The following is a 21420-nucleotide window of genomic DNA, read 5'->3' on the forward strand; positions in this document are numbered from 1 at the left end:
TGTTGTGTGCCTGGGTAGGTTTTTTATTTAGGTTACTTACTACCTTAGCATCAGGAAGTTTTGGGAATTACATTCTGAGTTTAAAATAAAAATGTCTCATTCTAGTCTTTTCAATTATATTAAACAGTAAAAACCCTATTCCCAGTACCACAGAAAACCAGGTGTGGTTAGTGCAAGTCTGTAACCTCGGAGCTGCAGAGGTAAAGGCGGGCGGAACAAAAGTTCAAAGTTGTCTTCAGCTGCACAGTAAACTCCAGGCTAATCTGGGATGTATGAGACTGTCTCAAAGAAAAGAAAAGAAAAATGGGCAAATAAACCCAACGGGACCTTAACTCACCTCTATGTCCTATAGTAGACCAAAATAAGACAAAATAAATAAAGAAATACCTCAGATAGAAAGGCGACAAAGGTCTTTCATCTTCCTGTGAGCTACAAGAAAAACAAATTGTGAATTAATAAAATTTCTATCAATAGAACATGTAAATTCTACTAAAATTCTATTCTCCCTGTCACAAATTGTGACATATTACTGCTGATCTTGTAACGGATTCAAGTTAACAAAACACTTTCCCTAGGACCTAGCCAACATCAATTACTTCTTCAAAGAAGCCAGCCCATCAGGTAGATGTATTCTCAGATTAGCCTAAAACAAAAGTAATTTATATCACTCTTCGAGAAGCAGCTTTTTACTATATTGCCCAACAAGTTTATTCAAATACTCATGTATTACATACAACCCCTACAAATTATTACAGACACAATTACTTTGACAAAGTTAATTGCAAAAGTAAAATGAATGATGAACTATCTCCATTAAGTGTGGGCTACTTTAAGAGTGATTTCCTAACAGTGAAAAGCACATCCCTGAGGCAAATCTCAGGCTATTTTTCCTGCTGGGGCTGCTCTGCTAAGTCTAATCTGATATGGATATCAGGGGAGGATGTAAAGAAAATTCTCAACACAGTTCAAGTTCCTCAAACAAAATGGAAATAATAGGAAGCTTAATATAAAGGCACTTAATCTTTTACATTTAAAATACATGCTAGAATTTTCCTTAACATGGTTTTCTTCTAATAAACTGCCTTTTATTATAAAAGCATAAATTAGTCTCTCTTGCTTACTTATTTTCTTAAGCATCATTCATGAAAATGGAAATGTTGAATTCAACTGACAATATTGACTTGGAAGTCAACAAGATCTTACTACAGTGATGTAATCTCCCCCCATTCCCCCACCACATACAGTTGTCCTAAGAGTTGAAAAATATGTTACTTTCCAGCTAGAATAGGGCATATGCAATTTGACACACTATTTCTCAATCTATGATTTTTGGTTTACCATTTTAATCTCCTTCAGCGGTTCTATTGCCAATGTGGTCAACAATACTACTGTTCATAGCATCTTTGTGTCTTATGCACACACACACAAGCATAAATTAGCTATGCACATTCTTCCTATGTGAGGAGTGATGGATCGTTTCATCGTAGACTAATGTGGATGGGCTAAGGGCAAAGCTGGTACCATTCAGCTAGAATGTCTAGAATGTGTAAGAGTGAGAGGTAACCACATCTGGAAATACTCACTTTGGCTGCGATGAAGCTATCTGGAGCAGTGGTTTTACAGGGAGCGACTACATTAAGCCAACCTCACACAAGAAACTTACATGTTTGACTTCAGACTCTTCCTAGAAAACATTTGACAAAACAATTCGGTTTGTTCTCTAGTCGAGAACTCTGTGTCAAAGAGATATTATGGACACCATTGTGCCAGTAAAGCTACTGGTATAGACCTGTAATGATTTCATGTTACAGGATAGAAATATCGCCTCATGTTGTGAAGTGAGGGCTGTAAGTCTTTCTTAGATCAGAACTCCTTAAAATTAACACAAAACAAAGTACAGTAAATTAACATGCTTAGCATGTATTTTGTGGGCAATAAATTAGTCATATGTTTTTTTAAGTGCTAAGCATTTGCAGGCATGTCCAATCTCCTGACAATTTCTTATGACACTGTCACCTACAAAGTTCATGTGAGAATAATGCAATGGAGTTAAAATATCAATCACAGAAAAACTGCATTTTAAGTAAGTTTATGATTTTGTTTTGAGCCACATTCACAGCTGTGCTGGGCCACACTGCCATATGGTACAGGGCTCTGAACAAGGTTGTCCCTGTGCCTTCCATTAACTTTTTTTTTTTTTTTTGGTAAGTGAGTGTTACACTTCTTTATAGGAAACAGAAGCAGTCTCCCACACAAATGGAATAAACTACCTATTGCCTTTGGATCCTCATAAAGACTCTCCCTGTACTTGGCCCTTGCTCTCATTTATCCAGAAAAGCAGGCTCAAAGTGGGGACTTCTAGAACTCATCCAGACAATGATGAGAATAGGAGCTAGAAGCTGGTTAGGTAGGCAGAGGCCCAAAGCAGGAGTGCAGCGATGCCCTTGGTTGCGAATGGGCATGCTAGTTCCTGGCTCCTTGTTGTCCTTTTCCCTTGGCTGGAAGCCGTACATGAGAATACGACTGAAACTGGGTAGAGGCACTGGACACCTCACGGCTGGGCCACCTGGGCTGACTAGCTCATCCTCTCCCTATGCTTCAGCCCAGTGTGTACTGTAGATTCTTCAGAAAGTTCCCCAGAACTGGCAGCTTGATGGTATCCCACCCCCGAGACCCTTTCTGCTACACAGGAGTTCTGTCTTCACTTTCTCTTAAGAGAATCTATTATAAACTTCTCTCTAAAACATACCCTCTGTGGTTCTCAAAGTTCATTCTTTGAATTCTCTAGACAAGAACCCGAAAGGCCTGAGGCCACTTTGGTGACCATTCTACTTTCTGGGATCCTGGGCTTTGACAAAGGCCCCAGTGTCCTCAAAGATACCCCAATATTCCCACATCACTAATGTTGGCCAGTGGTGAGTACAATTTATTTTTGTACCTGACGCTGCTTGGTTGTTTATTGTCTTCTAATTGATTTTAATTCATCAAAAGAGTTTGTCATAGGCCAGAGATATGGCTTGGTTGTTTGAATATCTGCCTAGCAATGGGATTAAAGGTATGTGCCACCATGACAGTCCAAGAATATCTCTTAATGGAAACATAGGTTTAGATCATAAGCAAACATTTTTTTCAGGCTGTACTGGCACAAAGTAAATTCATCAATGAGGCACAAAGTCAGAAACTGTAAGTTAATACTCTGTCATTTTGATCAGTTTTAACTGTTCTAAAAGAGAGGAAGGAAGCACAGAAATTTAAATAAAATGAAACTGTCTTTATATATTACATTTTATGGATAAATAGTATTCAGTATAATGCAATTCATTTATGGAACAATAATATATGAAAATAAAATGAAGGTATATAAGGCCGGGCGGTGGTGGTACACGCCTTTAATCCCAGCACTCGGGAGGCAGAGCCAGGCGGATCTCTGTGAGTTCGAGGCCAGCCTGGGCTACCAAGTGAGTTCCAGGAAAGGCACAAAGCTACACAGAGAAACCCTGTCTCGAAAAACCAAAAAAAAAAAAAAAAAAAAAAAAAAAAATGAAGGTATATAAATCAAATTGGATAAATAATCAACATATTTCTTCTTTTCCTTTTCTTAAAAGTACTCTTGCCTGGGGGTATATAATTTTTGACAAAGGTATATAATTAAAATAACCAACACACTGATTTTAAATGAGTTAAATTAGTTAACTTTGAAGAATAATTAGCTACTGTTGTGGGATAATTGTTCGCACTGATACTCCGAGACTGCTAGTAAAGTTAACCTTGAATCAGGGGGCCGAGTCAGTGACTAGCTGATTGGAATTAACCATAGAGGTATGAAGAACCCAGGGAGCCGGCTAGAGAGACACACAGGAAGTAGGGAGGGACTTGGAGGTTTTGCAGGCTTTTTTGATCTGGGAAGTGTGGAGAGCCAAGGTTAGTTGGTCATTCTTCCACTCTTTGGATCTATTAGTTTTTTTTACCCCAATATCTGACTCTGGTTTTGATTAATACTAGAAACAATTTAAATAAATGTTTCAAGCTACCCTGAATTTTGAAGTCACCTAAGTAAATAAAAAAAAAAAAAAATCATCCAGGATAGTTGTTTTTAACAGCACTGAGAAAATGAACTCTTTCACAAAATTTACAGTTCAGAATGGGAAACATTAGAAAAGATTATCATTTCTATATAGTTGTCAAATTTTTTTTGTTCCTGGCCCCAAACTATCTAGATAAATTCTTGATGGATGTTCATATTCTGACAATCTTAGTCATGTCCAAAGATATTGGATGACTTCACTTAAGTTCTAAATTAAGTATAATCCTTTGCCTGAATTCTAAACTTAGAATTCTGATTCACTTTGAAGTTTTAAGAACAAGCGCATACACCACTGTGGATGAAGGAGAGAGCTGGCCTGGGAGACTGTGCCAGTGACAAACTCACAGTTTGGGATTCATTTGCTTCTCCTTTGCTATTCACGTGACACAACAGAATGCTTCTGTCCTCCCTCAGGTATGAGGAGTTGGAGTCTCTAAAAACAACTGCTTGCGGGAAGAATGTTTAGCATAGACCCCAAGAGTCCACATCTAAGAAGCTACAACTGAAGTGGCAATAACCTGGATACCAGGTTGTTAGACTTTTCTGAAAGCTCTTCATATGCTCAGCGTTGATAAATCGTATACATAAATGGCACCGACCCTTGGAAATCCCTCCCTGAGCTGTGGAAGCACAGAATGTGATGCCTATCCAGATCACTAGACAGCAAGCTAATGAGGAACAGAAAAAGCGTGGTGTTTTATGTGTGGAACAAACAAGCCAAAAATCAAAAACTGAAACAAACGAAAAACCCAAATACTGTGGCAGAATTCCCATAGTAAGGTATTCAACATGTCTCCAAACTGGCATTCCATTCAATGTCTTTTTGGATGTTCTCACAAACAATCCAATTAATTCTACTTTCTAATCCCTTAAAGTGGCTGATGACTAAAAAAATTAACATAATTTACATATTCATCATCTCTGTTTAAATGTAGTTTAAATTAAATTAAAACAGGAGGTCTTTAACGTGTTTCTTGATAATGAGAAATACAGAGAAATAGGTAAATGCTAAGAATTGGGTTGAACTATTTCTAGAAATGAGGAAGACCATCTGTGAGGACTTAAAAAAAGAAAAAAGGAAAAGGCAAAAAGAGGAAGTGAGCAAGTGAAAGCGGGGAGCTAAGCGAATCTTTCCTGATCTCAGATTTTTCCTCCGCTGGGCCCTGCGCGAAGTGCTCCTCTTTGAGAACTGGAAGGGAGGGATGCTAGTTCCTCTTGCGGAGTGCTGTGCTTGCCGGCGTGGTGTGTGTGGCCTCGGTCCATGCTTGGGCACTGACCACAGGCCATGAGAACTGGGCCAGGAGGCTCCCTGTGTTGTTCTGCTGTTTAGGTTTTGGGGTTGGTCCCATTCAGGAACAGAAAACAACACAAAGGCACAAATGGCTATGCTTTCTGGAACATGAGTGTCAACGTTTTCAATCAATTCGTAGCTAAATGTCTGTGTCTGTAATTGGAGGAGCTGGTTACAATCCTTTCTTAAAAGCAGCGGCTTTGCAGTTCTCCTGTGTTAGTTACTGAGAATGCTACACACAGCCCGTAGGAACACACATTACCTTCCTTGAAAAGGAATTGGCTTTCTCTGACCAAAGAAGAAATGCCAACATGGGAGAGCTTAGCCAAGCTGAAGGTGTTATTTGTCCAGCAAAACCAGACAGACAAATGACTTTCCAAGATCTAAGGAAAGCCTATCTACTACTTCTTCTCTTCCTCCTCCTCCTCCCCCTTCTCCTGTCTCTCCTCCTTCTCTTCCTCCTCCTCCTCTTCTTTTTCTTCTCCTTCTCCTCTTTCTTCTTGCTTTTTCTTCCCCTTCTCCTTCTTCCTCTCCTTGTCCTTCCCTCCCTCCCTCCCTCCCTCCCTCCTTCCCTCCCTCTCTCCCTCCCTCCCTCCCTCCCTTTCTCTCTCTCTCTCTCTGGTGGTACTCCATCTGAACCTAAATATTAAGTGCCTGACCTTAGCAAGCACTCTGCCACTTAGCTAAGCCCAAGGGATATCTACTAGATTTTTTTTTTTTTTTCGAGACAGGGTTTCTCTGTGTAGCTTTGCACCTTTCCTGGAACTCACTTTGTAGCCCAGGCTGGCCTCGAACTCACAGAGATCCACCTGCCTCTGCCTCCCGAGTGCTGGGATTAAAGGCGTGCACCACCACCGCCCTGCCTATCAGATTCTTTACTGCAGCTAGAAATCTTTAACATATTTTTAGGTGTGTGTATGTGCAATTCATTGCCTGGCAAATACACACAGAAGTTCAGTGACCCTGAACTTCAGGATGTGACCTTGACCTTGTTTAGAAGCTGGGCCTTTAGGAGGCAATCAAGTTGAAATGTAGCTATTAAGCCTTGAGTGACTGTCATTATGAAAAAAGAGACACGTGAATGGAGACACGTATGCACTTGGGAGCAAGGTGTGTAATGCTTTGACACCACCGCCTCACTCCTGCAGGGAGAATGGCCAGCAAACCCCAGGTCTGCAGAGCTGAGGGAACCTGAGATAATGCATTTCTGCCATTCTCAGCTCCTGGGGAGGTGGTGCTGTCTTACATCAGTCCTCACAAACCTATACACCGATTACGATGTTTTGTTAGTTTGTTTTCAAATTCTTCTGTGAATCCAAACATGCCCAACCTTGGAAAAGGCTATGGTCTCAAGACAAGATCAGTTGTCCATGGGGATCACCAGACACTGGATTTCATCCCAAGCATGTACTCAGACACCCTGCCGAGGCTCTCACTCCACTGAACTACTTCTCACATGTTTCCTGCCACTACAGACTCACATACAAACACGAGCACAAATGTCATCATGTTGTTCTTATTTTGCTTAGATACTTTCCATTTTGATGTGCTGTATAGTAGTTGCATAAATATAAAATAGATATATGCAAAATGAGGGTCCTAACCTGTTAACTGGCTTTATGAACCCCAGCAGGTTGTGGCTGTGAGTACAGAGTTCTAAAATGCTGTGGTCGCCTTGTATACTGTGTGATGCACACTCAGGGAAGGCTCCTGAATTAAGATCTGCTCATGAAGGAAGTCACCTTCTTTGTCAGTCCCTCAGCCAGAACCATCCTAAGCCAAACAAACAAACAAACAAACACAAAACCAAAAAAACAGCATTTGTTGGCTGACTCTATGGAGGGTGAGAAGAAGCACAGAAAACTGTCCAGATATGCCTGGTGGTGGACATAATGGTATAATTCTAGAAGGCCAAGGGAACTGACAGGATGTCTCCAGTCTCTTGGCTAGCCTGCCCTGATGGCATGGGCAACTGTTAGGACCTTATCCCTGGAGCCTGGGAAGAAGACCCTTCTGCACACTTCTTAGGAACTTCTTACTTGATAACTGCAGCATTCTTTCTAACCTGTACTGTCTTCTGTCTTCAGGCTGGAAAGTGGCTTAGTTGGCAGAGTGCTTGCCTAGCATGTACAAAGCTCTGGTTCAGCCCCCAAACTTGCATAAAGCCAAGTGTGTAGGCACGCACATTCCTCCAGTCCCGTCTCTCGGGAAAGTGGAGTCAGGAGGATCAGCAAGCAGTTCAAGACTTCTGCATAAGGAGTTTGAGGCCAGCTTGGGCAGCAAAAGACTTTGTGTTTAAAAAAAAAATCAAAGAACTATTTATTACTTTGATAAGGAACTAAGAATTGTCTCATTCTAGTCCAGTTCCACCCACACAATCTGTTCAGCTCTGGCTGTCTGATTAACAGCTTGCAGTGTCTAAGAAATTGAGTTGGCGAGGATAGTTGCACATGATGAAAGGGAGTGGAATTATCCAGGAGTGAAGAAGTACAAGTTTCTCTTCTATTTCCTTCGCATCTCTCCTTCCAGTTAGAAGGTGCGTAAACCACAGCCACCTGCTAACTGGTTTGACACTCTGTTTTCTCCCAGAATCCTGGGCTAAGACTTGTTTAAAAGCCGCAGCACAAAAGGAAGGCTCACACTTGTGACAGTATTTAGATCACATTAACAAACCAAATGTTCACTTCAAGGTTTATCCCTTCCCCCCATCTTTGTTCAGTCACCAAACTCCAGGCACTCTGCAAACTCCAGGCACTCTCCCTGTCTCTTGCATCCAGCCCTCCTAATTTCACTGCAGCACTCCTCCAGAGTCATGCTGTGTATGGCAATTCACTCTCCAGCCTATTCTGCTTCCCCAATGCATTTGGGGTAAAATCCAAAAGCTGAAGCCTGGCACATCAAGTCCCTCCTGCCTCAGCCCTCTACGCTTCTGCAAAAGGACTTCTCTCATGGGACTCTGTAACCCTCTCCTCTCCTTTTGCCCACATTGTCCCTCCTTCCCACCCCACACCTCTCTCTGCTTGGTGAATGCCTTGAGTCTTATCTCAAGGGCCATCTAATCTTGGAAGGTTTTACCAGGACCCTGGAAGGGAGCTGCATCTTAGGCTCCAGGTTCCCAGACATTTCTTACAGCTGTATGTGAGTGCCAAGCACACAGTGGTGCAAGTCGGGTGCTCAAGCTTGTTTTGCCATGGGGATGTGTCCATGTAGGTGCCCCAGCATGTACTAGGTACCTAATATAGTGCATGGGCCCAGTAAATAGCTGATGAATAAAAACAGCATCAAGATTTTGCTGAGGGTTCACACAATGCTTTAGTTAAGTATTTTAAAGATATATACTGTCTATCATTTGTGAGATCAATTTAGACAATTAGAACATTTGCAGGAATCTATATGTTGATTACTTTAAATGGTCTTGTTCTTTTCTAGTCAAAAGTTAATGGAATTGCTTTTCTTCCATACTTACTTAAGGAAAAGAAAATAATGTATTTTCTCCAACTGCACAATTTGAAGCAGGAGTTCTGTCAGAACACCTGTAACGTAAACACTACTTGGTGGTGTGTGGAGAACCCAGAAGAGGGTATGTTCAGGTAAGCTGATGTTTGAATATGGCCTCGCCAATGTTTGTTCTGGCTTGAGAACAGGAAAAAAAAACAAAACAAAACTATTTGACTTCACTGAAAATCCAAAGGTTGTTTAAAACTTAAAGAAATTCTTGGCTTATTTTAAACTTATTTTCAAGGCGGCTAGAAGATCTCATGTGCATTGAGGCCTTGTACAGGAAAGTGATGGCCACTGTTCTTCTGTAATAACAACAGAAAGAGCCCCTCAGTGGGAGAGTACATTAAAATGCAAACCCCAGGAGCAGCTTTCTTGGGAGCAGCTGAGCTTAGTTGACCAGAAAATATTTTTGGAGCATTAGTCACTAGGTGAAAATATACTCAACTCTAGTCACTGAAACAAAAAATAGGCAGATATCTGTAGCTACTGTGTCCACCCAGCTCCTGCAGCCGCTCAGACCGAAACAAACACACAGAGACTTATATTACTTATAAACTGTATGGCTGTGGTTGGCTTCTTGCTATCTAGTTCTTATATCTTAAATTAACCCATTTCTATAAATCTAAACTTTGTCACGTTGTGGCTTACCGGTTCTTTACATCTTGCTTCTCATGGCAGAGGTGGCTGGCAGCGTCTCATGATTCAGCCTTCCACTTCCCAGAATTCTCCTCTCTGCTTATCCCGCCTATACTATACTTCCTGCCTGGCTACTGGGCAATCAGCATTTTATTTATCAATCAATCAGAGCAACACATTCACAGTATACAGAAAGATATCCTCAGAGGGGAGAAGGAAAGAGTAACTAACTTCTGCCAACATTTACTATTGTTACAAATGTCAATGATTTGTTAACAGAGTTTTGTTTTAATAGGTATATAGTCTCCCAAATGGTAAAATCTGCATGTAGGAGTTTGGGGGACAATAATAGATGTGCAGAAGGCACCGTCAATCATCCTCTCACCGTCACCCCCCACTGCTCCTTCCTCCTGGGGAGGACCGCCCAGGTAACTTGAGTCTCTGCTGTGATTCTGTCCTGGGCTTAGAATGTTGAGCAGCTCAGGGCAGTGTGGGCTCTGCATTGACCTGCACAGGCACTCATTTTGAAAGACTTCCTGAGTGCTATTTTCTAGAACTGCTGACACGTGCCAACAATGCACACAGGCTAGTAAAATATGATGGCAACCCTCACAGAATTCACAGACAGGGACAGGCAACTACTGCTGACTGGAAGCTCACCACGGACCAGGCTTTTGTGCTAAGAGTTTATACACATTGTCTCTGTCATTCCCCAGACACCCTCAGAGGAAAGTATTAGCAATCAGGTCTTTTAAGAGAGATGAACATGTTCAGGGGAGGCTAATTAGCTGTGAAGGCGTGGATGCTGCCAACGTGGTCCATCTCTAACCCTTGGTCTCTGCAGCACTGTGTAGTCTGGCAGGGTTGGTGAGATTTGTGAGCTAAGCCACACTGAATTCCAAGGGCCGCAGAGGCATTATGGGGGAAAGAAGATGGAAAGAATTACCCACAGGATGACAAGATAATGGGCTTTGGAGGCCCAGGGAAGCATCGTGGTGATGTGATGGGGAACATAGAGTACCATAAACAAGCAGTTGTGACCTGGGACAGTGGCACCAATGGGAGAGGAGCACCTGAGTTTTTGTTATGTGAAGAAGATGAAAGTACATAAAAGTCACTTACAAAAACACCATAGTGTGTTAGCGGTCTGTGCAGTGTGTGTGTGTGTGTGTGTGTGTGTGTGTGTGTGTGTATGTGTGTGTGTGTGTAAGTGTGTTAGTGGTCGGGTCTGCACAGTGTGTGAGTATGTTTGAGTGTGTGAGTGTGTTAGTGGTCTGTGCAATGTGTATGTGTGAGTGTGTTAGTGGTCTGCACAGTGTATGAGTGTGTTTGAGTGCGTTTGAGTGTGTTAGTGGTCTATGCAGTGTGTGAGTGTGCATGAGTGTGTGTGAGTGTGTTAGTGGTCTGTGCAGTGTGTGTGTGAGTGTTTTAGTGGTCTGTGCAGTATGGGAGTGTGTTAGTGGTCTGTGCAGTATGTGAGTGTGTTAGTGGTCTGCGCAGTGTGTGAGTGTGTTAGTGATCTGTGCAATGTGTGTGTATGAGTATATGTGAGTGTGTTAGTGGTCTGTGCAGTATGTGAGTATATTAGTGATCTGTGCAGTGTGTGAGTATATGTGAGTGTATTAGTGGTCTGTGCAGTGTGTGAATGTGTTAGTGGTCTGTGTAATATGTGAGTGTGTTAGTGGCCTGTGCAGTGTGTGAGTGTGTTAGTGGTCTGTCTGTGCAGTGTGTGGGTGTGTTAGTGGTCTGTGCAGTATGTGAGTGTTAGTGGTCTGTGCAGTGTGTGAGTGCATGTGAGTGTGTTAGCAGTATGTGAGTGTGTTAGTGGTCTGTTCTGGCCAGAGTCTGGGTCTAATTTGTTTCAGGGGTTCTTTTCTCCCTGGCGATGCAGTCATACTCGGTTGCATCCTCGTTCTGTTGGCTGCCTTTGCAAAGCCATTTGAACTGTGATTTTAGCTCTTCTCAGGTGACGGGACAGGAACAAATCTATCCAGGCCTTCAAGTTAGTTCTTGGTTAAAGTCAACTTTCCTGAGTTTTATTCTTATATTTGATCCTTTCTGAAACTGAGACCTTAGGAGTCTTAGTTCTGCTTAGTCTCAACCCCTCACATTCTCTATTTCTACTTAATTACACAGGTACTCTAACATAAAAAACAAGCTTCTCAGGCTTCCATTTATCTTGTTTTTAACTACAGTTATAGTACACCATGCCCACTGTCCCTGCCCCTACATCTTTCTCAAACTGAGACTAAACAACTTGGTTTGGGGAAGATTTGTTGACAAGTGGTTGTTTTTGTTCCTGGGATCCAGTATTCAGTGGTTTGGCAATAATAATTATAAATCTCTAGTTGATGGAGGAAACAAAATTGGTTTTAGAGTGTAATCTCAAGGTGACAATGTGGAATTTGGAAGGAATATTATATTTGAAGACATACAAGCAAATCTGTACCAGAAAAACACATAGCTCAAGAGAGTCACAAAATTTTTAAAGTGTATGAACATATGTCCCAACAAAGTTCATCTGCATTTTTATGCATAAAATGAGTGCAGTAATCTCCTACAGTATATCCCTATCAAGTTGTGCACTCTGAAAACACTTCACACAATTAGGAATTAGGAATCTTGTTTGGTGTGTCTATTGACAAGAATGAATGAAGAATGAATGTAACATAGCTCCTAAGAGTCTCCGGGTCTGTAGCTGATTCCCTGTGTTGATGGTAAAGCATTTCTCCCAACACAAAACAGTGCTACTGTACTAGGAATGAGAGAATCTAGGTGCCCCATATTAAAACACAACCAAGTATAAATAATCTCAAATGGCTGGCCATAAAACAAGCTTACCCACTATCACCTATAACACAGAAAGAGTTAGAAGACAATTTCAAATTTTGATAAGCATATAAAATAATACTGTTGTTTTTCCTAAATCAACAGTCATAACAGTTGTAGGAAATGAGCTAAAAATAACTTCCCTATTTCTCAGGTAAAATATTGGAGTATTCTAATAGAGGTAGTCTTCCAAATTGTTTTTCCTTTTTACTATACATGTATAGAACAATTAATACATTATTTGCAATGTTTTGGCATAATAATATTTCTATCATTTGTAATGGAAACCCTTTGGAATTATGTAGAGAACAGTGTTCTGATGTTTCTACTAATATTGCCTATGGTGTTCAATTCAAGTGTTTAGTGAGTAATTACTCCATGCCTACACAGGGAATCATCTCTGGCCTCAGAGGTACTTTCAGTCTTTGGTATAGTGAGTGTCTATCTCACAGACCTCCATGCTTCTGGCAACTAGATGAGCAGATCACTTCCCTTTATGGGTTAGTGGGTTTTCTTTTTTGGATAACAACATCTCCTTCTTAACTGTGCTGCTAATCTCTCCCCCTCAACACACCATGCTCATCAAATTCACATATAAATGGTTTTTATTTAGATATCTGGGTAGGGATTTTGCATGTATGTTTATGTACTTGACTAGGCAACTATTTTGTTTCCAGGAGTTTGAGTTCAGCCACATGAGAAATGAAAATGATTTAGATAGCCCCTAAGGATCCCTTTGGCTCTAAAGTAGAGACTACATTTTCAGAATTCCCAAAAGCTATTTCTGCATATGACTAAAATTCACTATACAAATGTACAAAACTGCAAAATAGTAAAATAAACAAATAAACAAGTTAAAAGTAAGTATTTAAACATTAAGAGAAAAAGGAGGAAAGGTCCATGAACTAAGGAATGGATCACCAAAATTTGATATATCCATAAATCAGATTATTATTCAGCCATAAGAGGAAGTAAGAACTGGTACCTGCCATAATGTGGACAAAATTTAAAAACACCATAAGAAGAGAAAGAAGCCAGTAAGAAGATGTTACATGTGATATAACCATAGCATTCTGTTTATAAGTCCAAAGAAGAGAGGACCACAGAAACAGAAAGGGGATCAGAGGTCACCTAGCATGGGGATGAGATTGAAAGCTAAACACTGGGTCTCTTTCTAGGTGATGAAATGTCTACAATTGATGCACCATTATGTGAATATGCTGATAGGTATTGAATCACATGCTTCAAAAGAGTAAAATGTATGATATGCAAGTGGTATATCAATAAACGTGACTGGAAGTTATTTTTAGTCCCTTTAATTTTTTTCTAGTTCTTCTTAAGGGAAGACTATGTAGTGCATTTAAAAGTTTCTATCTAACACAGACTATTTATTTGGCAGTTGATTCTCATTGCCACATGCAAATATATATGCACAGGAATGAAACAGGCTGAAAAGGTTTTCTGTTCCAAGGAATTTAGCTTTATGTTGTGTGTGTGTGTGTGTGTGTGTGTGTGTGTGTGTGTGAGAGAGAGAGAGAGAGAGAGAGAGAGAGAGAGAGAGAGAGAGAGAGAGACAGAGACAGAGAGACAGAGAGACAGAGAGACAGAGGGGGGCAGAGAGAGAGAGACAGAAACAGAAACAGAGAGACAGACAGACAGACAGAAAGAGAGGCTGAGTGTGAAGGTGTGCATGCACACAGAAGTCAGAGCAACATGTCACATTAGAAAGCAACAGAGCTCTCTGCCTTATTGTTTTGAGACACAGTCTCTCACTGATCCTATAGATGGTTGTTTTGCAGTTAAACTGGCTGGCTGTGGCTTCTCAGGATTTGCCTGTCTTTGTCACCCAGTGCTGGGGTCACATGTACGCACAGCCTTGTCCTGCTTTAACATAGGTGCTGAGGGGTCTAACTCAGGTTCTCGAACTTGCACAATGACAAGCACCAAATGCCCAACACCCCCACCTTCTCGGTGCTCCTTGAAACAAAGCATCCTTCCTTTAGTTCAGATTACCATTTTTCCCTTTGTATTATTGAGAAATGGTTAAAAGTTCTCGCTGTTAACTCTGGCTGTTCCTGGAGCTCATCATGTAGACCAGCTGACCTCGAACTTACAGAGATCCTCCTGTCTCTACCTCCCAAGTGCTGGGATTAAAGGTGTGTACCACTATGCCTGGCCAAATGACCTTTACCCGAGTGATTGGTGAACATTTCTGCTCTGCGGGGAAGGCAGTCACCACACAGTGAGAACAGAGTCCTCAGAGGTCTTGTTTCCTTTTAGGTTTGTCACTGTCAAATAAAAGCCATCTTGCTGATAAAGAATAAATTCAGAAAAGAAACCCACATAGGTCTGAAGGGAGGTAGCTTTTGACCTCCTTATATTGCACCGGCAGGCAGGGCTGTAAGAAATGCCAGCCAACAAGTGAGGTATCACCTCCACAAGCAGTAGAGGGCCCTCTAACACCACGCAGCAGCTCAAGAGTGCCGGCGTCCACGTGACCCAGGTATTCAGCAGTGAACGCAGATGTCATCCCATTGTCAATGTTGATGTGTTTGCTGAAGGATATTCTTAAGACCAACATTTACGGGCCAGATAAATTCCTCTAACAGGAAGTTTCAGCAAAATTTTAGACACTTTGGATCATCAGTACTTGCTAATCAATCACGTTGCTTTGAAGTCCACTGAATTTGGAGTTATTACATGTGTCACTATCACATCATTAACATTCAGGAATATATGTTAGCTATTATAATTTTCTGAGTGAAATGATGAAAAAAGTTTGTATAGACATTATAAACCTCTGCTTCTCACTTGGTAAATAAACACAGACATGAGCTGGATGTTTTCCCGAGCCTGGAGACGCCAGTACATTTAAAAGAGGAGGCTAAATTAATCACTAGCTCTTATAGGTTGGCTTCCACATCATCTTTTGTGGAGATAAACTGAGTTAGGGGCCACTGGAAAGTTAATCTAGCAAATCAAAGTTCTGCTCCGAAAGCTGAGTTTTGTCCTGGTTTAAGATAAGCCTGTGTATCTTGGTCCCCTACAGTAAATCTATCTGCAGAAATATCTCGATAGAGATCCTCGCAAAGTCACATGCTGCAGGGAAAGCAATACCAATAGAATGTGAATCACACAAAGAGCTGAGCGATCAGCTGACCTGCGATCTGATAACATGCAGTCTCATGAGTCATCAGAGGTAAAAAAATCTCACTTTCTTTTCAGTTCTTAACACAGCTCTTCACTTTAATTTCTCCCTTTATATTATTTATTTCCGGGACTCCTTTCAGATAGAGGAAGGTTATAAAGTGTGCTGTTTTATCAAGAACTGTAAGAATTATGTAAATATATTAGAATTTGGACACATAACTGGGGGAGAGGTTGCAGAGGAGTAGAGTTCAGTTATCAGCTAATAATCACCTGTAACTCCTGCTCCAGGGGATCTGATGCCCTTTTCTGACCTCTAAAGGCACATGCAGAGCTCCTCCCAGACAACAGAAGACTGGAAAGAGGACCAAGGTGTTTTAAATCAGTCTAACTTTTTAACTTTGTGTGGATTCTCATCTCTGTAGATTAGCAGTAACAGAATGTCTTCTACACCTTTGCACAGTATGTGAAGAAAGGCTAAGAAGTCATCTATGAAAATTATAAGTTAAGTAGACATCACAGTACCTGTGTACCCTCTAATAACATCAGACACGTAGATGAGGTTGAATAAAACACAGGGTAAAATGTATCCATCTAGGTGCATCTGTTATTACCCTAATCATGCTGTGTATTACAGAATTTACCACATGGCATTGCAATTGTCTGGTGATGTTTCTGAATTCTTACTGCTGTGGAACAGCAAAACTTGTATCTTAATTACCTCATGATCACTGGCAGGGCAGTAGTGTTTGATCAGAGGGAAAACATTAAACAATGTGGAAGTTTTGTTTGAACAGGCAAAACTGAACAGAATACCTCTCATAAGGCCATGATATTAAATATGCTATGTGACAATGTTGGGCAGTATAGTGTTACATTACTACATGGACCAGCTGTCAATAGCTTTCTACAAGCTACAATCATTAACTAGAATTTACACCAGTATTTTCAATGCAAATATTCGGCATGGATTTCTTTACTTGCTATTTAAAGCTAATCTTTTACCTATTTATCTCAAGTCAGTTTCTAGCACTCTGGTAGTGTGAAACACTGCACGAGTCTACAAACTCTCTCCTTTGGGCAGATTGAGGATAGGATCCTCAGCAACGGTTATCATTTCCATGACAAACATGGAGTGTAACAGCCAAAGATGTTGGGCTGAGAGCCGAAGACACACTCTTCAGGAGCTCAGAGGTGTCTGCATAAATGCTCATGCTCACAAGGGACCTTTGTGCAGAGAGTCTCATCATACACCTGGTCATTGTCTTCAGGAAGTTTATAATCAAAAGCAGAAATAAACTGAAAGTGAGGGTGGCCAGGGAATCAATCAAAGCAAACCCCTGAACTTGGAGGAGCTGGGATATTGACTGCCCAGGGAGCTGGTGTACAGGGACTGGAGAACCAAAGTCATGACTCAGCATTCTTGAATGCAAAGTTAGATAGCCCTAGGTTCTCTGGAGTGACCAACAATGTAAAATCATTTTCAGGAACTCACATTGCTCTTCTTGGTCTGCATAGCAGGCATTCTATTAGCAAGCAGTTACACCAGGGTTTAGTAATAGCCAGTACCTTTCATCTGAAACACAACCTGGGTAGAACTCTCCAGGACTGATGTCATTATAAAGACAAAAGTTCCCAACTTTGAAATTAGACATCGTTAAAACTCCAAAAAGTGTACATTAGTTTTGTTCCCTTAGAAATTTCAAGCATGTGGACTTTGCCACCAAGTTAATATGGAATCATAGCTTCCTCTAAACAACACGTCTTTTTATATTAAAGTATTACTTCTCTGGAAAGGAGCTCTGAACACCACATCACGTTCCTTACAGTGGACATGTAAGGAGAGCAGAAGAAGAATGCCCATCCTAGCCCTCACCACAGTCAGTCTGTAGGAACCGTCTTACCATAAAAATAAAAGTTTCCACATTTCTGCTGTTAAAGCATAACCAAAACAGCTGTAGCATGGTTTTTTTAAAAGAAAAATTCAATTGTCTAGGTTTTCTTTTCAATAAATTGTCATTATTATCTGATTTTTGAAGATATCATTTTACACAGAAAATTGTAAATGAAACATTTATAGGAAGTCAAATATCACGGTACATAAAGTAATGACAATTAAAATGTGACTATCTGATTAGCAAAAATAAGTTTTTAAACCGTGAACTGTGACGCTGAGTAACTCAGACTTTCTGTGGGGACAGGACTCAGTCATCACTGTGGTAACTTCCACATCCACAGCATTCCTGTCTACTTCACTAGGAGCGTGCTTCCTGACAGGCAGGGCTGTTTACAGTCACCCTTCTTTACTTCCATGGGACTGAGAGAGACTCCTCTCTCCTCCTCACAGTCCCAGCAGCAGGGCCAGAATCCTGTGCTCAATCACTCTTACACAGAGTTTTTTTTTTTTTTTTTTTTTTTTTTTCAGCGTCATTTGGGTAATAAATCTACCTAGAATTATTCAAGGACAGACATTATCCTCAACCTTTATTCCCATGATTATAATACACTTGAAAAGAGAAAGCCCTTGCCTAGAGAACAGATAATCAGATCCATCCATTGAGCCCACTAAAATGTTCTAACAGCCTGGAGACCTGAGAAGACCATTCAGTTCTAACGCAGACCTGCTTTACTTCGAGCTGCAGAGGTATTATCTTAAATACACCTCCATTAAAAGAAGGATATAAGTGAACTCAATAATCATACGCAGCTGGACAGAAGTGTCAGTGAAAAAGCAGTGCGTTATTTAAATGTTCCTGTTTAGTCTAAGGAAAAAGCACGGTGAAGAACAGACTACAAGGTTTGCAGCCTGCTAACGAATGATGCCGAGCACTGGCCAAGTCCTGTGGTACACTGCTCAGAATATACCAAACAGCATAAGCAGCGAACACTACCTTCTCAGCGGCATGATTTCACAAGCCATCCTCGTGTGCGACTCTGCACGGGATCCCCCAGTGTCTTCCAGCCAAGCCCGGTGTGCAGGACCCGCGGAGCACACAACCTGCTGCAGCTGACACCGCCTCTCCACCTCCAGCTGCAGGCAAGGCTATTTATCGGCTGCCTCCACATTTACACTGCAGTCCACTTTGACCTTTTGTTCCAGCGAAGCAGCTGAAACCCGGAGCCAATCAGAGGAGGAGCAGCGGAGTGTGAGGGGCTGCTCCTCCTCCTGCTGCTCCTCCCGCTCCTGCTCCTCCCGCTCCTCCTCCAGTCCCCACCCCGCTTTGCTCTGCTCGCTCCTCAGTGGGCTTGGCAAGCACCAGTAACCTGAAACTTTTCCTCTGAGCGGGTTTCCGACAAGCCTGTCAGTCTGTGAAGAGCGACCAATAACTACAGCGGAGCCCAGTCCTGAATGGTTCAACGTGCAAGAAAGACAGCAAGGAAATGCATTGTCAGGGACAGACAGCGTCTCTAAGGAAGCATTTTCGTGGCCCAAGGGAAGAGTTGCACTGCACCTTGTTTTCCTAGAAAAAAAAATAAATAAAAATAAAAAAAAAATACCCAAACATTAGCCAGAGAAGGCCAAAAACAAAACAAAACAAAAAACAAAAAAAAAAAAAAAACAAAAAAAACCCTCAAACATTAGGCAGAGAAGGCCTAAGAGTTTTCTGGAAGGAAGGCATACCCGGACCCTTGCCCTACCCACATTTTCTTCTCCAGATGCTTGTTTACACTAGGCTGTGAGCAGTCCCTGGTGACATTACTCAAGAGGAGGAGGACACAGTGCCCTAACAGGGCTCAGGTCCTCAAGAGATCCAACCCTCTGCTTGCACAGTCCTTCAGTTTGTTGTTTGTACATTTCATTCATATGAACTGGCTGTAGCTATTTGCAAATAGTTTTTCTATTCAAAATGTCAGCTGTACTTTGGAGAGACTTGTTTCTTATTATATTTTTCTTCTATTTTTTACAGCTAATCCAAAAACAGTTTTTTCCATAAGGTCCTCTAAATGTTTATTATGTCTTTTATAATTTTTTAAAATTTGTATTTTACATATATATATATATATATATATATATATATATATATATATATGTTTGCCTGCATATACAGATGTGCACCACATGTGTGACTGTTGTCTGAGGAGGCCAGAAGGGGGCATAGGATCCTCTGGAACTAGAGTTACAGATACCTGTGAGTGGCTGGGTAGGTACTGGAAACCAAACCTGGGTCCTCCACAATAGCAGCAAATGCTCTAACTGCAGAGCCATCTCTCCAGCCCTCTTATTTCTTCAGGAGCTCTAGGGTGTTATTTCTAGGAAAATAATTGCAATTCATAGGTGTGGTGGTTTGAATAGGTATGGCCCCATAGACTCATGTGTTTAAATGCTTGGCCTATAGAAAGTGGCACTACTAGGAAATGTGGCCTTGTTGGAGTAGTTATGGCCTTATTAGAGGAGGTGTGTCACTGTAGGGGCAGGCTTTGAGGTCTCATATGCTCAAGCTATGTCCAGTGTGGGACTCAGTTCATTTCCTGTGATGCAGAACTCTCAGCTACTTCTCCAGCACCATGTCTACCTGCATGCTGCTGTTTCTTGCCATGATCATAATGGACCACTCTGAAACTACAAGCTCGCCCCAATTAAATGTCCTCCTTTATAAGAGTTCCCATGGTCATGATGTCTCTTCACAGCAAAAGAAACCCTAAGAAAATAGGTTTAATACAATGCAAGAAAATACCATAAACATACTATGTATAATTTATTTCACATTATGGAAGTTTAAAGAATAGTAACACAGCCACGATCATTACTTTTAGCAGCAGAAATAATAGAGACCCAGTTAATAACATTTAAAAAATTGTGCCAACTTCAAATGGATGGATCTAGAAAAAATCATCCTGAGTGAAGTAACCCAGACTCAGAAAGACAAACATGGTATGTACTCACTCATAGGTGGATACTAGATGTAAAACAAAGAATGACTAGACTGCTACTCACAACTACAGAGAGGCTACCTAGTAAAGAGGACCCTAAGAAAGACATAGGGATTGCCCAATGACAGAGAAATGGATAAGATCTACATGAGCAAACTGGATGTGAGGTGGTGGGTAATGAAGGACAAGGGTCAGGGGAAAGAGAGCTTAGGAGAGTGGGAGATCCCAGCTGGATCAAGAATACAGAGGGAGAACAAGGAAAGAGAGACCATGATGAATGAAGACCCCATGGGAACAGGAAGAAGCAAAGTGCTAGAGAGGTTCCCAGAAATCCACAAAGATACCTTCACAATAGACTACTGGCAATGGTCGAGAGAAAGCCCAAACTGACCTACTCTGGCGATCGGATGGTCGAACACCCTAACTATCATGATAGAACTCTCATCCAATGACTGATGGAAGCATATGCAGAGATCCACGGCCAGGCCCCAGGTGGAGCTCCAGGAGTCCAATGGGTGAGAGAGAGGAGGGATTGTATGAGCGAGAGATGTTGAGACCATGACTGGAAAAAGCACAGGGACAAATAGCCAAACTAGTGGAAACACATGAACTATGAACCAGTAGCTGAGGAGCCCCCAACTGGATCAGGCCCTCTGGATAAGTGAGACAGTTGATTAACCTGAACTGTTTGGGAGGTCCCCAAGCAGTGGGACCAGGACCTGTCCTTAGTGCATGAGCTGGCTTTTTGGAGCCTGAGGCCAATGCTGGGACACTTTGCTCAGGCTGGGTGAAGGGAAGAGGGGACTGGACCTGCCTCGACTGAATCTACCAGACTGAGTTGAATCCCCAGGGGAGTCCTTGCCCTGGAGGAGATGGGAATGGGGGGTGGATTGGGGAGGGGGGGTGGGGGGGTGGGATAGGAGGAGGGAGGACAGGGGAATCTGTGGCTGATATGTAAAATTAAATTAATTATAAAATTAAAAAAAAAGAAACAAAAACAAAAAAAAAAAACAAAAAGTGTGCCAACTTAGAGGCACTCCTATGGTTTTTCCAATTTTTT

General features: G+C 41.6%; 1 protein-coding gene across 1 annotated transcript in view; it reads right to left on the reverse strand.

Annotated features, from left to right (window-relative positions):
- The window catches only part of Fam13a (family with sequence similarity 13 member A), a 93920-nt gene extending 75374 nt beyond the window's left edge, over nt 1–18546 (reverse strand). Inside the window, exon 1 of the mRNA XM_059256695.1 lies at nt 18380–18546. Within this exon, the coding sequence (XP_059112678.1) occupies nt 18380–18408 (29 nt within the window). The 5' untranslated portion in view covers nt 18409–18546. The remainder of the gene's footprint in view (nt 1–18379) is intronic.
- Nucleotides 18547–21420: the final 2874 nt, after the last annotated feature.

Source organism: Peromyscus eremicus, chromosome 3, assembly GCF_949786415.1.
Source record: "Peromyscus eremicus chromosome 3, PerEre_H2_v1, whole genome shotgun sequence".
Classification (NCBI taxonomy): domain Eukaryota; kingdom Metazoa; phylum Chordata; class Mammalia; order Rodentia; family Cricetidae; genus Peromyscus; species Peromyscus eremicus.